The 13,947-nt window shown below is 42.2% G+C and overlaps 1 protein-coding gene across 19 annotated transcripts in view; it reads right to left on the bottom strand.

Annotated features, from left to right (window-relative positions):
* Window positions 1-13,947, bottom strand: part of LOC138739430 (phospholipid-transporting ATPase IB-like) — a 524,646-nt gene that overhangs the window by 303,550 nt on the left and 207,149 nt on the right. For all 19 annotated transcript variants that reach the window (XR_011342240.1, XM_069891443.1, XM_069891442.1 and 16 more), the window contains 2 exons: window positions 5,011-5,122; window positions 1,112-1,277 (listed from right to left, as the gene is read on the bottom strand). Coding sequence is in view for 18 of the 19 variants with exons in the window: in XM_069891443.1 (XP_069747544.1) it covers window positions 1,112-1,277; window positions 5,011-5,122 (278 nt within the window). In the remaining variant the exon portion in view is untranslated. The remainder of the gene's footprint in view (window positions 1-1,111; window positions 1,278-5,010; window positions 5,123-13,947) is intronic.

Here is a 13,947-nt window from a genome sequence, read left to right on the forward strand (position 1 = left end):
CTGGACAACAACAATACCGACATACATCAGACTCCTTGCAACACCATCATCCCCTCAGTACTGGTCAACAAGCTTCAAAACCTGGACCTCTGTACCTCCCTCTACAACTGGATTCTCAACTTCTTCATCAGAAGACCACAATCAGTACAGATCGGTAACAACATTACCTCCTCCCTTACAATAACACAGGTGCACTTCAAGTATGTGTGCTTAGCCCAGTGCTCTACTCTCTCTACAACCATGTCTGTGTGGCCAGGCACAATTCAAATGACATTTATGAATTTTCTGATGACACCACAGTTGTCAGCAGAATCACAAATGGCAACGAGGAAGCGTAAAGGAATGAGATAGATTAGCTCGTTGAGTGGTGTCGCACAAACAACAACAATGGACTCAGCATCAGTAAAACGATGGAAATGACTGTGTACTTTATCTTTGAAAACCTCTCCTGGGGCCATCATGTCAATGCAATCATGAAGAAGGCATGCCAGTGGCTATATTTTGTTAGGATTTTGAGGAGATTTGGTCTGTCACCAAAGACTCTTGAAAATTTCTACAAATGTACTGTGGAGAGAATTCTGACTGGTTGCATCACTGTCTGGTATGGAGGAGCCAATGCACAGGACAGGAACAGGGTATAGAGGGGGGTAAACTTGGCCAGCACCATCATGGGCATTAGTCTTCACTCCATTAAGGACATCTTTCAGAGGTGGTGCCTCACGAAAGCATCTTCTATCAACAAGTACCCTCACCACCATGCTCTTTTCTCACTGCTACCATCAGGAAGGACGTGCAGGAGCCTGAAAAGACACACTTAATGTTTCAAAAACAGCTTCTCACCCTCTGCTCTCAGATTCCTGAAAGGACAATGAACCTATGGACACTAGCTCACTTTCTGGTTTTTGCCCTTTTATCTTTTTTATCCTCTTGTATTAATGGAATTGCGATTTATAATAATTTTTGCTCCTTGTTCTTGTTTCTGCTGCTGGAAACCCACAAATTTCATGACACATTTTCATGAAAAATAAACCTGACTCTGTCCTACAGAACTGAGATTTTAATTAAGTGCTTAAAGTGTTAGATTAAATCTTAAATAATGAACGATCCTTACTGCTCGTGGTCAGGTACCAATCATCAACATCGTGCCGGTTGTTCCAAATCTCGGTGCCCACAGCGCTCACCAAGGACATCACTACTAGAATGCAGAAGAGAATCAGAATCTGCATGTTTGTAACTTTTTCAACATTGGATCTCTTCAATGGTGCCTTAGTTGAATTCTGTGCATTAAGAAAACAGAAACAAGAATCATTCACCTATAATCTAAAGCTATATAATATATTTTAGAATTCGTACTTCATGAATGACAAATTGTTAAATATAATTTCAGTCTTATTTTTTGCAAAATTGTGGAAAATATCCAAGGAGTCAAGCATCCTAAAAAAAAAGTTCAGCCAGAAAATTACTTATTTTTGCTCCTGTCTACATCATCAGTGAAATTTCTGTAAGTTTGTACCTCACGCATTTCTCACACCACCAATATTTTGAACACTATTACAGGTATTTGACAAAAAAAAGTCCAAGAGATTTTTAATATTATACCACATTTTTTAAAAAACAGCTGCTAAAAATTGGCGTAACATTTTACGAAACCCAATTTTGGAGACAAAGTTGTCCAATAGTTAAAGCTAATTTAATTCTCTACTCTGACATTTTGATGAAAATTTTGCACTCTGTACACCAATGTGTGCAACACAATTTTCTTTTAAATCTGATTTTTTGGGGGGGGGGCAAGTAAATGCATCAAAAATAAAATGTTGAAGTTCCAAGGTCCCAATGATTAATGGTGTATCTTACTTCAAGCATTCCTTGCTCACAGATCTAAACATAAAGATAAAGAATGAAACATGGGAAAAGCTATGCTCCGGAACTATGAGAAATACAATAAACACAAGGTTACGCATGATACAATATAACTGGATACACAGGCTATACATCACACCTCAAAAGTTAAAGAAATGGGACCCAACAGTATCAGACAGATGTTTTCACTGTAAAAAGGAAACGGGAACAACAATTCATGCAATTTGGACATGTGAGAAAGTGAAAAAATTTTGGGAAGATCTAAACCAGATATTAAATAAAATCACAAAAAGCAATATACCAAAAAACCCAGATATCTTCCTCCTAAGTAATATAAGAAATAAAGAATTTGGACTCGATTTAGATGGAGCACAAAAAAGATTTGTTATGATAGCCCTAGCTTAGGTCAACCTGGAAATTAGAAGACAACTTGAGAATACAACAATGGTACATAGAAATTAATAAATGTATTCCATTAGAAAAAATAACATATAATTTAAGAAATAACATCACAATATTCAAACAAATATGGGAGCCATACATGAAACACAATAGAGAAATCCTACCATGGACTTCCACCACCTAAAATGACAGAAGGAGAAGACAACGAAAAGAACTGACTCAGTAAAATTTCTTGTTTATTTTTATTAAGTGACAACATTGTTTAACGGGTTTAATGTATCTTCTAGATTGAACTTCAAATAAATGGGAAAGGGGGTGAGAGAGGGAGGGAAGGGAGGGGGGAAAAGGGGGAGAAAATGACAGTGTATATATTCAAGAGAAAAAATGTCTGTATGTATCTTGGTCAGTGTGGTTTATAGTGTGAAAAATAAAAAAAATTTAAAAAAAAGCATTCCTTGCTCACAAGATTAATTCAAGATATACACTATGATCTTTTCTTCCCCAAATTGGGGTGGCAGCATAGTTCTCGATTATAATCGGACCAAACCATTGTGCCTTGTGAAATTTTGTTACATTTGCCAGATGCCGATGTTCATATGCATTAGTTTTATTTTATAACGCAGAGCTAAAAACATGTTAAACTCTATTAATTCTATTTCCCATTCTTTAGATTATTTATCTATTGTGTACAAAATACCTTTAATTAAAGGCTTTGTTTAGGCAAAGTAATGTCAAGATGATTTATTAACTTTTGAAACAAGTTGCTTATATAATTGTATTTATTTCTAATAAAGGAGCATTTAAGTGTTTGTTCTTTTTAAAGTGAATAGAAATGTCGGCAAAAATGCTAACACTGAATTATAAAGTAGTAAGTGTGTTCCATTCATCATCATACATGAATATGCTTACAGGCTGACAATGTTAGGACTACATTGTCAGAGAATTTACCAACCTGACAAACAGGTTTGTACATACATGTTAAATCTCAATTTTCTACCATCAGTGCTATCAACCATTAATACACTTGTATGGAGCTCAGAGAAACCAATATAGAAACATAGAAAGTAGGAGTAGGCCATTTGGCCCTTCAAGCCTACACCGCCATTCATTTTGATCATGGCTGATCATCCACTCAGTACCCTGTTCCAGCTCTCTCTCCATACCCCCTGATCCCCCTAGTCACGTACTAAATCTAACTCTCTCTTAAATATAGCTATGGAACCAGCCTCAATCACTTCCTGTGGCAGAGAATTCCATAAATTCGCCACCCTCTAGGTGAAAAAATTCTTCCTCATCTCAGTCCTAAAGGACTTCCCCTTTATCCTTAAACTGTGACCCTTGGTTCTAGACTTGCTCAACATTGGGAACAATCTTCCTGCATCTAGCCTATCAAATCCCTTAAGAATTTTGAACGTTTCTATTAAATCTCCTCTTAGCCATCTAAACTCCAGTGAGTACAAGCCCAGTCATTCTAGCCTTTCTTCATATGCAAGTCCCGCCATCCCTGGTATCAATCGGGTCAACCTTTTCTGCACTCTCTCCATGGCAATGATGTCCTTCTTCAGATAAGGAGATCAAAACTGAACACAATACTCCAGGTGAGGTCTCACCAAGGCCCTATATAAACAAATCACAATGAAATGATTTTTTTTTTTTATTTCAAAACTATCAACATTTTTAGAATTGATCAGGTAATTTACCTGAAATTAAAGAGCAATTTTAGACTGTATTTGGACTCATTTCTCAACAGCAGAATTTACTTTTTTTTGCAGCTAAACAAAAGCACAGTTAAAAACAAATTTCCATGGAGAATTAAAGATGATTTCACCAGGTCTATGGTAGCATATCTCTTCAAAAATCAACTTTTCAGACCAGACCTCATTGCTAAATACAACTGGAAAACCCATTTCTTCAGGTGAGAAGATACAAGATATATGACAATGGTCAATCAGATGGAAACAACTGGGTAAACTTCTTAAGCTTCAAGGAAACAACCCTAGTTTCTGTAACCACCTGGGAATTTAACTCTTGATATTGACCGGCTGCATCACGGTCTGGTATAGGAACACCAATACCCCCTGAGTGGAAAGCCCTCCAAAAGGTAGTGGACACAGCCCAGGACACCACAGGCAAAACCCTCCCCACTATTGAGAACATCTTCAGGGAATGGTGACATCAGAGGGCAGCAGCTATCAGCAAGGGCCCACACCACCCAGCACACACTCTTCTTGTTGCTGCCATCAGGAAAGAGGTAATAGGTGCCACAAGACTCAGGAAAAGCTGCTACCCCTCTACTACAAACTCAATCAGGGACTCATTTAAGGACTCTTATTTGTGCATATTAATTAATTTTTTATTCTCTCTGTATTGCACAGATTGTTTACATTTGTTATCAGTTCTTCATTTGTTTACATGTATACACTGTGCACATGTTTTTTTTTGCACAACCAATAAGTGGTAACTCTACCTCGCTCGCAGAAAAAAGAATCTCAGGTTATATGTGATGTCATGTATATACTCTGGCAATAAATCTGAAATCAATTAACAATCTGATAAACTATATTGGACCCTCAACTCATTCCCAAGATGCTTAGTTCTCCAGCAGGATTTACTATAGCTAGAGAAACCATCAGATCTAACCATTTGTATTAGACAGATATCATCACCAAAAAGCATAACAGTTTTAATTGAAGTACATATACTAGGCAATTGAGCAATTTCCAAACAAAGACAAGAAAATTAGATAACCTGCATCAGTTTAGTGTCATGTCCTGTATATACAACAAGCCCACGTATCCATTGTGTGTTCCTTAGTTGTGCGCCTCGTAACAGAATCTGGTCAGGTCCGACAGGAGCAGGACTGCAGAAACATAACAAAAACATAACTGGAAACATCCCTGAACACATTTGTGCAGGAACTTTGAAGAAAAAAATCTGTGCTTTCAAGTCCTTCAATAGTGAAATTAAAAGCTTCAAATATCAGGGTGGCCCCACAGATGCATCAAAAGGTAGAGCAGGCTTCTTGACCATACAATGAAATAGTCATTAATTTCTGACAATCTCTAAAGGTTCAAGAACAAGAAAGTCTTTGAAATTAGAAGCAATTAACCAAAATGGATAATTAACAGGTGATAGGATAGCAGTCTACTAGATGCTTTACAATAATAAAGTTATAATTTATTATCAAAACTGTAGAAGTTGATTCTTGCCATTTCAATCAGTGTCGCCCAATTATACCCAAGTAACCTCCCATCCCACGTTTTTGGAAGGTGGAAACTTGAGCACCTGGGGAAACCCACACTGGTCTCGGGGAGAAGGTACAAAGTCTTTATAGACAGCGCCAGATTCAAATCAAGATCGTTGGCACTGTAACTGTGCTGTCTATTTGCCAAGGTGGAATAACGGGAGAATTCAGCCATTGAAGTTGGAATTCAAGGGCCAAACCCATCGGGACCATTGCCTGAAGAGGGCGCACAAAATCAGTGAACCGGTACGGACTTGAAAGGCCAACATGGCCTGTTTCCACTCTGTAAATGGTTATATGGTTATATGATCAAAGTTTCCAGCATTAAAGCTTAACAAATATAAACCAGCCACTTCAAGTGGAAGGCACTGGCCTGGTGTAACAGAGTCCATTGTGCTTATTTGCCCCTTCTCTTGATTGAGCAATAGTGTGTTCAATGCAGTATATTTTAAAGGACTAGCTTTTTTACTTCCCAGAGATCTAACAGACTAGCAGTGCATAATGCAGTGAACTGGAATTCACCATCTATGGGTAGATGACTCGCCCTTCACCCCCATCGGTCCCAATATAAACCCTGTTTTCTCACCTTACCTCCAATTTACTTGAAAACCACTGTAGATACCGGCTGTTAATTGTAAGTTAATAAAAGCATGTTTGTGCTCTGAGTACCAACAATCACATTACAATTTTATTAGCTTTCTTTTGTAAATGGGATGGAAGTCTTTTTGAAGCCAGGCATGCTCCATGTCGACCCTCTATTCCCAGAAGCTCTAGAAGAATTCACCTACTGGTTGGAGTGCTTCCAGTCTTACCTAACGGCCACCCAAGAAATCTTCCACTCTGACTGCCTCCAGAGATTGGCCCTCCTCTCCCGAGTCGGTCCCAAGGGATACACAGTTATCAGGGACTGCGTGACATATGAGACGGCCATTGAAGGCCTGAGGCCCACTACATGAGGCCTCAGAACAACGTGCTGGTGAGACACCGACTCTCTCAACGTCAGTAACGACTAGGTGAATCGCTGGACAACTATGTTCTTGGAACTGTGGATGCTGAAGAGAAAGGGCCACTACGAAGCGGTCTCAGCCTGGGTGAGAGAAAAAGAGCAGATCCAGGATACACTCTGGGCAATAGTGAGATCGAGGTACAAGAAGCAGTGAACTGTTAAGAGTTGGGGAAGAAGGACCTTGCCAGTACCCTCAATCTGGCAAAATCTTTTGAACAGGCCCAACTGGGAGCGGATGACCTCTCTAATGAAAGCGTCGCCTTCTCGGAAGACCAGCTCTGAGGAGTGCTGCAGTCCCTGGTAGTGACTATCACAGCCACACACAAGCAGGAATACTACTTCTGTGGACAGGCCAAACACCACCGTGTCAGATGCCCCACGAAGGATTCCATGTTTTCAGGATGCAGTAAGAGGGGACACTGAGTGTAAGTCTGTCAGGCCAAGGGGAACCCAGGAAGGTGACCACGTGTGTGATCCCCGAACCATCGTACACCCCATGCTCAGGCCCAGAAGTGCAGGTCCCAGCCTCTCCATGCTGTTCATCGTCAACATCTTGCTGCACCTCGTGGTGGGAACCACTACCAGAAGTGAAGCATCGAGGAAATCCAGAAGTGAAGCAACACCAGGAACAGCGGCCATTTTGCTGCTCCTCGTGGTTGACGCCATCTTCTCGGCCCTCTGATCAAGACAACCTCTGAAGTGCTGGCATCAGTTGTCCTCGACCAGGCAAAACCCCACCAGCTAAGCAACTTGATGATGGAGGTGAGGGTAAACAGACATCTGACGGATTGCCTAATAGACACTGGCTCAACTGAGAGCTTTATAAACCCTGCGACTGCTCAGCAGTGCAACTTAAAGGTTTATCTAGCATCGCAATCGTATTCAGCGACTATTCAGGGGCATTTGACAGTTTACTTAACTGTAAGTTTTGGTTGTATGTATTGTGTGCTTCTGTGTTGCTGCACCTAGACTTCCTGTGTCACCTTAAAAGCGTGACCATGGAGTACTCTGGCCCACACCCCACAATCAAGGTGCGGAATGGAAGGTTGCAAAAGCCAAACACTATATGCAGTCTCTCCACGCTGAATATCGAATGCCGCACCCCCCCCCCCCCCCCCACCACTATTTCAGAACCTAATCCCTGACTGTAAGCTGATAGCCACAAAGAGCAAGTGATACTGTGCAGGGGACAGAGAATTTATTAGAGCCGAAATGCTGCAGCTGCTGAAAGAAAAAAAAATTGAACCAGCAACAGCCCGTGGAAAGTCAAGGTAGTAGTTGTGAGAGGGGGAGAAAAGCCCAGGCTAGTGATTGACTATAGCCAAATTATAAATTGCTTCACACTCCTGGATGCATACTCCCTCCCCTGAATCTCAGATGGGGTGAATGAAATTGCACAGTACCATGTTTATTTGACCATTGTCCTGAAAGCTACATATCACCAGCTACCGATTCATTCTGAGGACCGTCCCTACACAGCATTCAAGGCAGATGGACAGCTTTATCAGTTCCTGAGGGTCCCTTTTGGTATTACAAATGGAGTCTCAGTCTTCCAGAGGCAGATGGACGAAATGGCAGATAAGTATGAGTTAAAGGCCACCTTCCCCTATCTCAACAATGTCATCACGGACCCTTGGCAAGAATTTGGCTTCTTGGATCATTGGGATCTCTTTTGGGGAAGGCATGATCTTTACAAGAGGGACGGGTTGCACCTAAATCCAAAAGGTGTCAACATTTTGGCAAGTATGTTTGGTACAGCAGTGGGGCAAGGTTTAAACTAATTTGGCAGAGGTATGGGAACCAGAGTGATAGGGAAAAGGGTAGGGAAGATAAAGTAATGGCCAGGAAAAGTAAAATAGGAAAAGTAATGTTGGGAGGAGAAAGTAAAAAATCAGATGGTGCAGTGAGTTTTCGGGTCAATGATAGTCTTAAGAAAATTACAAAGAAAAATATGGGCAGAAAAATCAAAAGAAAAGGTTACAGAAGTCACTAGATATTAAAAGGACAAAGAGCATAAGGGCACTTTATCTGAATGCCCGCAGTATTAGAAATAAGGTGAGTGAACTTGAGGCGCAAATCGGTACCCATGCCTATGATTTAGTAGCCATCACAGAAACATGGCTACAAGGTGACCCTAAATGGGAATTAAACTTTCAAGGGTATCAGGTGGTGCAGAGATAGACAGGATGGTAAGGGAGGTGGAGTTGCACTCTTCATCAAAGATGAGATCCAGGCAGTAGTGAGGGATGATATAAGATCTAAAGAGCATAATGTTGAGTCAATTTGGGTAGAGATAAAGAATAACAAAGGGAAAAAATTATTGGTGGGTGTTATCTATCGCCCACCAAATAACAATAGTTTAGTGACACAGGAAATAAATAGAGAGATAAGTGAGGCATGTAATAATGATACGGCAGTAGTCATGGGGGACTTTAACTTCCACATAGATTGGGAAAATCTGGAAGAGTCTGGAAGAGGACTTTATAGAATGCATCCGCGATAACATTCTTGAGCAGCATGTTAAGGAACCCACAAGAGAAAATGCTCTCCTGGATCTAGTGTTGTGCAATGAGATAGGTAGAGTAAATGATGTAATAGTCAGAGACCATCTGGGAAATAGCGATCATAGTATGATTGAATTTCTCATTCAGATGGAAGGGGAAATAGTTAGATCTAAAACTAATATATTATGCTTAAACAGGGGTGACTACCATAGGATGAGGGAGGAATTGGGCAGAGTGGACTGGGAGCACAGGCTAATTGATGAAACAGTTGAGGAACAGTGGAAGATTTTCAAAGAAGTATTTTGTAATGCTCAACAAAAATATATTCCGGTCAGGAAAAAGGGCAGCAAGGGAGGGAAAAATCAACCGTGGTTAACAAAGGAAATAAAGGAGAGTATAAAATTGAAGGCGCAGGTGTACAAAGCTGCAAAGAGCAGTGGGAAACTGGAAGATTGGGAAAACTTTAAGAGACAACAAGAGGTTACAAAGCGGGTAATAAGAAATGGGAAAAAGGATTATGAAAGTAAATTGGCACCAAATATAAAAACAGAAAGCAAAAAATTTTATAAATATATAAAGCGGAAGAGGGTGGCCAGAGTTAACATAGGACCCTTGGAGGATGAGAAAGGAAAACTGGTAGCAAAAAATGAGGAAATGGCCGAGGCATTAAATAAATATTTTGTGTCAGCATGTCCAAGTGTGGAGTTAAGGATGCGAATGTTGGGGAGGGACTTGATAAAATAGTTGTTACAAAGGAAGTAGTGATGGAGAAACTAGTGGGACTAAAGCCAGACAAATCAGCTGGTCCTGATGATATGCATCCAAGGGTTCTGAAGGAAATGGCAGAAGTTATAGTTGATGCATTGGTGGTCATATACCAAAATTCCTTGGATTCTGGGCAGGTCCCGGCAGACTGGAAGACAGCAAATATCACACCACTTTTTAAGAAGGGATGTAGGCAGAAGACTGGAAATTATCGGCCAATTAGCTTGACGTCTGTAGTTGGAAAAATGCTTGAACCCGTCATTAAAGATGAAATAGTGAAACTTTTGGAATGTAAGGGTTCAATCAGGCAGACGCAGCATGGTTTTAGAAAGGGAAGATCTTGTTTGACAAACTTGTAAGGATCCTTTGAGGATATAATGGGTGCGGTGAATAGAGGGGAACAGGTTGATGTTGTATATTTGGATTTCCAGAAAGCGTTTTATAAGGTGCCGCACAAGAGACTTCTCAGTAAGTTACAGGAAAGTGGAGTCCGGGGAAGTCTATTGGCCTGGATTGTCTGACAGGGGGCAGAGAGTCGGGATAAATGGGAGTTTTTCAGGTTGGCAGAGAGTGGTAAGTGGGGTGCCGCAGGGGTCAGTGTTAGGCCCACAACTGTTCATCATTTACATTGATGACTTGGAGGAGGGGACAAAATGTGGTGTAGCCAAGTTTGCAGATGACACCAAATTGAGTGGAAGAGCAAATTGTAATGAGGATGTGGAGAGTCTGCAGAGGGATATAGTTAAGTTGGATGAGTGGGCAAAAGTCTGGCAGATGGAGTACAATGTTAGTAAGAGTGAGGTTATCCACTTTGGCAAGAAAAATAAAAGAGCTGAATATTATTTAAAGGGTGAAAAACTACAGCATGCTGTTGTGCAGAGGGACTTGGGAGTGCTTGTGCATGAATCACAAAAAGTTAGGATGTAGGTGCAGCAGGTTATTAAGAAGGCAAATGGAATGTTGGCCTTCATCGCTAGAGGAATTGAATTCAGGAGTAGGGAGGTAATGTTGCAACTGTATAAGGTACTGGTGAGACCGCACCTGGAGTACTGTGTCCAGTTCTGGTCTCCATATTTGAGGAAGAATATACTGGCTTTGGAGACAGTCCAGAGGAGGTTTACTGGGTTGATCCCTGGGATGAAGGGGTTGACTTATGATGAAAGATTAAACCATCTAGGATTGTATTCGCTCAAGTTCAGAAGAATGAGAGGAGATCTTATAGAAACATATAGGATTATGAAGGGTATGGATAGGATAGATGTAGGAAGGTGTTTTGAGCTGGCCAGGGAAACTAAAACGAGAGGACACAGTCTCAAGATTCGGGGGAGTAGATTTAGGACAGAGATGAGGAAAAATAGTTTTTCCCAGAGAGTAGTGAATGTTTGGAATTCTCTAACCAGGGAAGTGGTTGAGGCTGCCTCATTAAACATATTTAAAATTCGGTTACATAAATTTTTACATGATAGAGGAATTAGGGGATATGGGGAGAAGGCAGGTAGGTGGAGTTAGGTCATAAATTAGATCAGCCATGATCATATTGAATGGCGGAGCAGGCTCGAAGGGCCATTTTTGGCCTACTCCTGTTCCTACTTAAGAAAAAAAAAAGAAATTATTTGCTGACACAATCTGGAGGACCACGACACCAATCTTTAGAAGTTTCTCCACAGCCAAATCCAAATGTCAGTAAGTGTGCATTCCGGACTAAAGGTCTAGCTATCCTGGGTTATGTGGTGGGGAATGGCAACATTGGTCCAGACGCCAAGCGTATGCGCCCCCTCTTAGACCTCCCATTCCCAAGAACCATGAAAGCTTTAAAGAGGTGCCTGGGCTTCTTTTCATACTATGCCCTCATTACGCTGACAAGGTCCATCCCCTTTTAAAATCCACCTCCTTCCCATTACGGCCAAAGCCCAGGTGGCTTTTAGCTATGTCAGGAGCTATATCGCTAAGGCTGCCATGCACGCGGTGGACGAAAACTTATAATTTCAGGTTGAGAGCGATGCCTCTGATGTAGCTCTGGCTGCAACCCTTAACCAGGTGGGCAGGCCAGTAATTTTTTCCCCCACACCCTACAAGGCCACAGGCTCTAAAACTCTTCAGTGGAGAAAGAGGCTCAAGTCATTGTGGAGACCATCAGGCACTGGAGCACTACCTGGCTGGCAGGAAATTTACACTGCTCACTGATCAGTGAGCTGTAACATTCATGTTCAATAGCACAAAAAGGGGTAAAATAAAGAATGAAATGATCGGGAAGTGGGGGATCGAACTCTCCACCTATAACTATGAGACTGTGTATAGGCCAGGTCCATTCAATGAGCCTCCTGATGCCCTATCCCCGAGGAAGCTATGCTGCTGCACACACCAGCCAGTTGTGGTCAATTCACGACGAGCTCTGCCACCCGGGCATCACCCGCATGGCTCACTTCATCAAGGCACGCAACCTGCCTCTCTTTATTGAAGACATCAGGGAAATGACCAGGTTTCGCCAGGTCTGTGCTGAGTGCAAATTGCACTTCTACCACCCTGACAAAGCACACCTGAGAAAAGCTTCCCGCCCTTTCGAATGACTCAGCGGCGATTTCAAGGGGCCCCTTCCTTCCACCAACGGAAACGTGTACTTTCTTAATGTTATTGATAAGTACTCGTGTTTTCCATTTGCCATCCCCTGCCCAGACACCACCACGAGTTATCAGAGCTCTGCACTCCATTTTCACTATGTTCAGGTATCCTAGCTATATTCATAGCGACCACGGCTCATCGTTTATGAGCGAAGAGCTACACTGAAACATGCTCGTAAGAAGCATCGCCTCAAGCAGGACAACTAGCTACAACACCCGGGGGAACAGACAAGTTGAAAAAGAGAAAGCAATGGTTTGGAGAGCTGTGAAATTAGCTCTCCAGTCTAAACGCCTTCCAGACTCACGCTGACAAGAGGTTCTGCCCACCGTGCTCCACTCCATAAGATCACTTCTCTCACTGCGACCAATGCAATTCTGCACAAACTAATGTTTGCAGTCCTGAGGAAATCTACATTGGGGATCACTCTTCCAGCACGGCTAACAACACCAGGACCAGTGAGAAGAAGCAAAACGGACCCTCTGGTCGAGAGAGTACACCAACTGCGTGCAAACCCGATGTATGCCTATGTGGCATACCCGAATGGCAGAGAGGACACCATCCCAATCACAGACCTGGCACCTTCAGGAACTGAGGTCCCAATGCCCACAAAAGACCTGGATCCTCCAAATATCCCGTGCAGGGTTCTGGACGACAATGGTTCTGACCATGGAACCATCGAATCTTGAATTCCTAAATCCCCCTTTGAGTTCCAGTATCCAAGACCCACGGAGGCACAGGAAGTTCTGGAAGAGCAAAGTCCACCAGTTCTAAGGTGCTCAACCAGAATAACCAGGCCCCCAGATAGACTCAGCTTGTAAATAATTGTGAAAAGCTCGTTTTGCTGAACGTGGTCCCTGTTTTCACCCGTAGGTTCTCTTCTGAAAGAAGGGGTGAATGCAGTGAACTGGAATTCACTGTCTATGGGTAGATTAGACGACTGGCCCCTCCTCTTGGCTTCGCCCCCATCAGTCCCGATATAAACCCTGTTTTCCTGCCTTACCTCCGATTTACCTGAAAACCATTGTAGATACTGGCTGTTAATTGTAAGCTAATAAAAGTGCGTTTGTGCTCCACACAAGTCTCTGAGAACTATCGATCAAATTACACATAAAAAGGAGGCAGGCTCTTGTGGGAGAGCCATTTTGATAGTGGGTTGCTGTTGAGGTGCAAGTGCTGAGGTTTGCCTCAAGAGATTTCAGTGAGGAGGCTGAGAAGTGGTAAAGATAACGTAAGATAATCACAAGTTTCTGCAGTCTTGGTGGTTTAGAGATGGCAGTGAGGGCATACTGTATGCTCATCCTGTAGAACGTGGGAACTGCCAATGTCCATAATGACTACATCTAGGGGAAGTGCGTCCAGCTGCAGCTGCTAACTGTGAAGCATTGAGTAGCTGAGCTGCAGTTAGGTTCATTCAGGAGCATGCTGAGACCATCAGACACGAGCTTTAGTGATGTGGTCTCGCTAAAGGTGCAGGCAGCAGGTAGTTGGGTGATTACCAGGAAAGGCAGAGAGGTAGATGAAAAGTGCACAATTCCCTGTTGCTGTTT

Source organism: Narcine bancroftii, chromosome 7, assembly GCF_036971445.1.
Source record: "Narcine bancroftii isolate sNarBan1 chromosome 7, sNarBan1.hap1, whole genome shotgun sequence".
Classification (NCBI taxonomy): Eukaryota; Metazoa; Chordata; class Chondrichthyes; order Torpediniformes; family Narcinidae; genus Narcine; species Narcine bancroftii.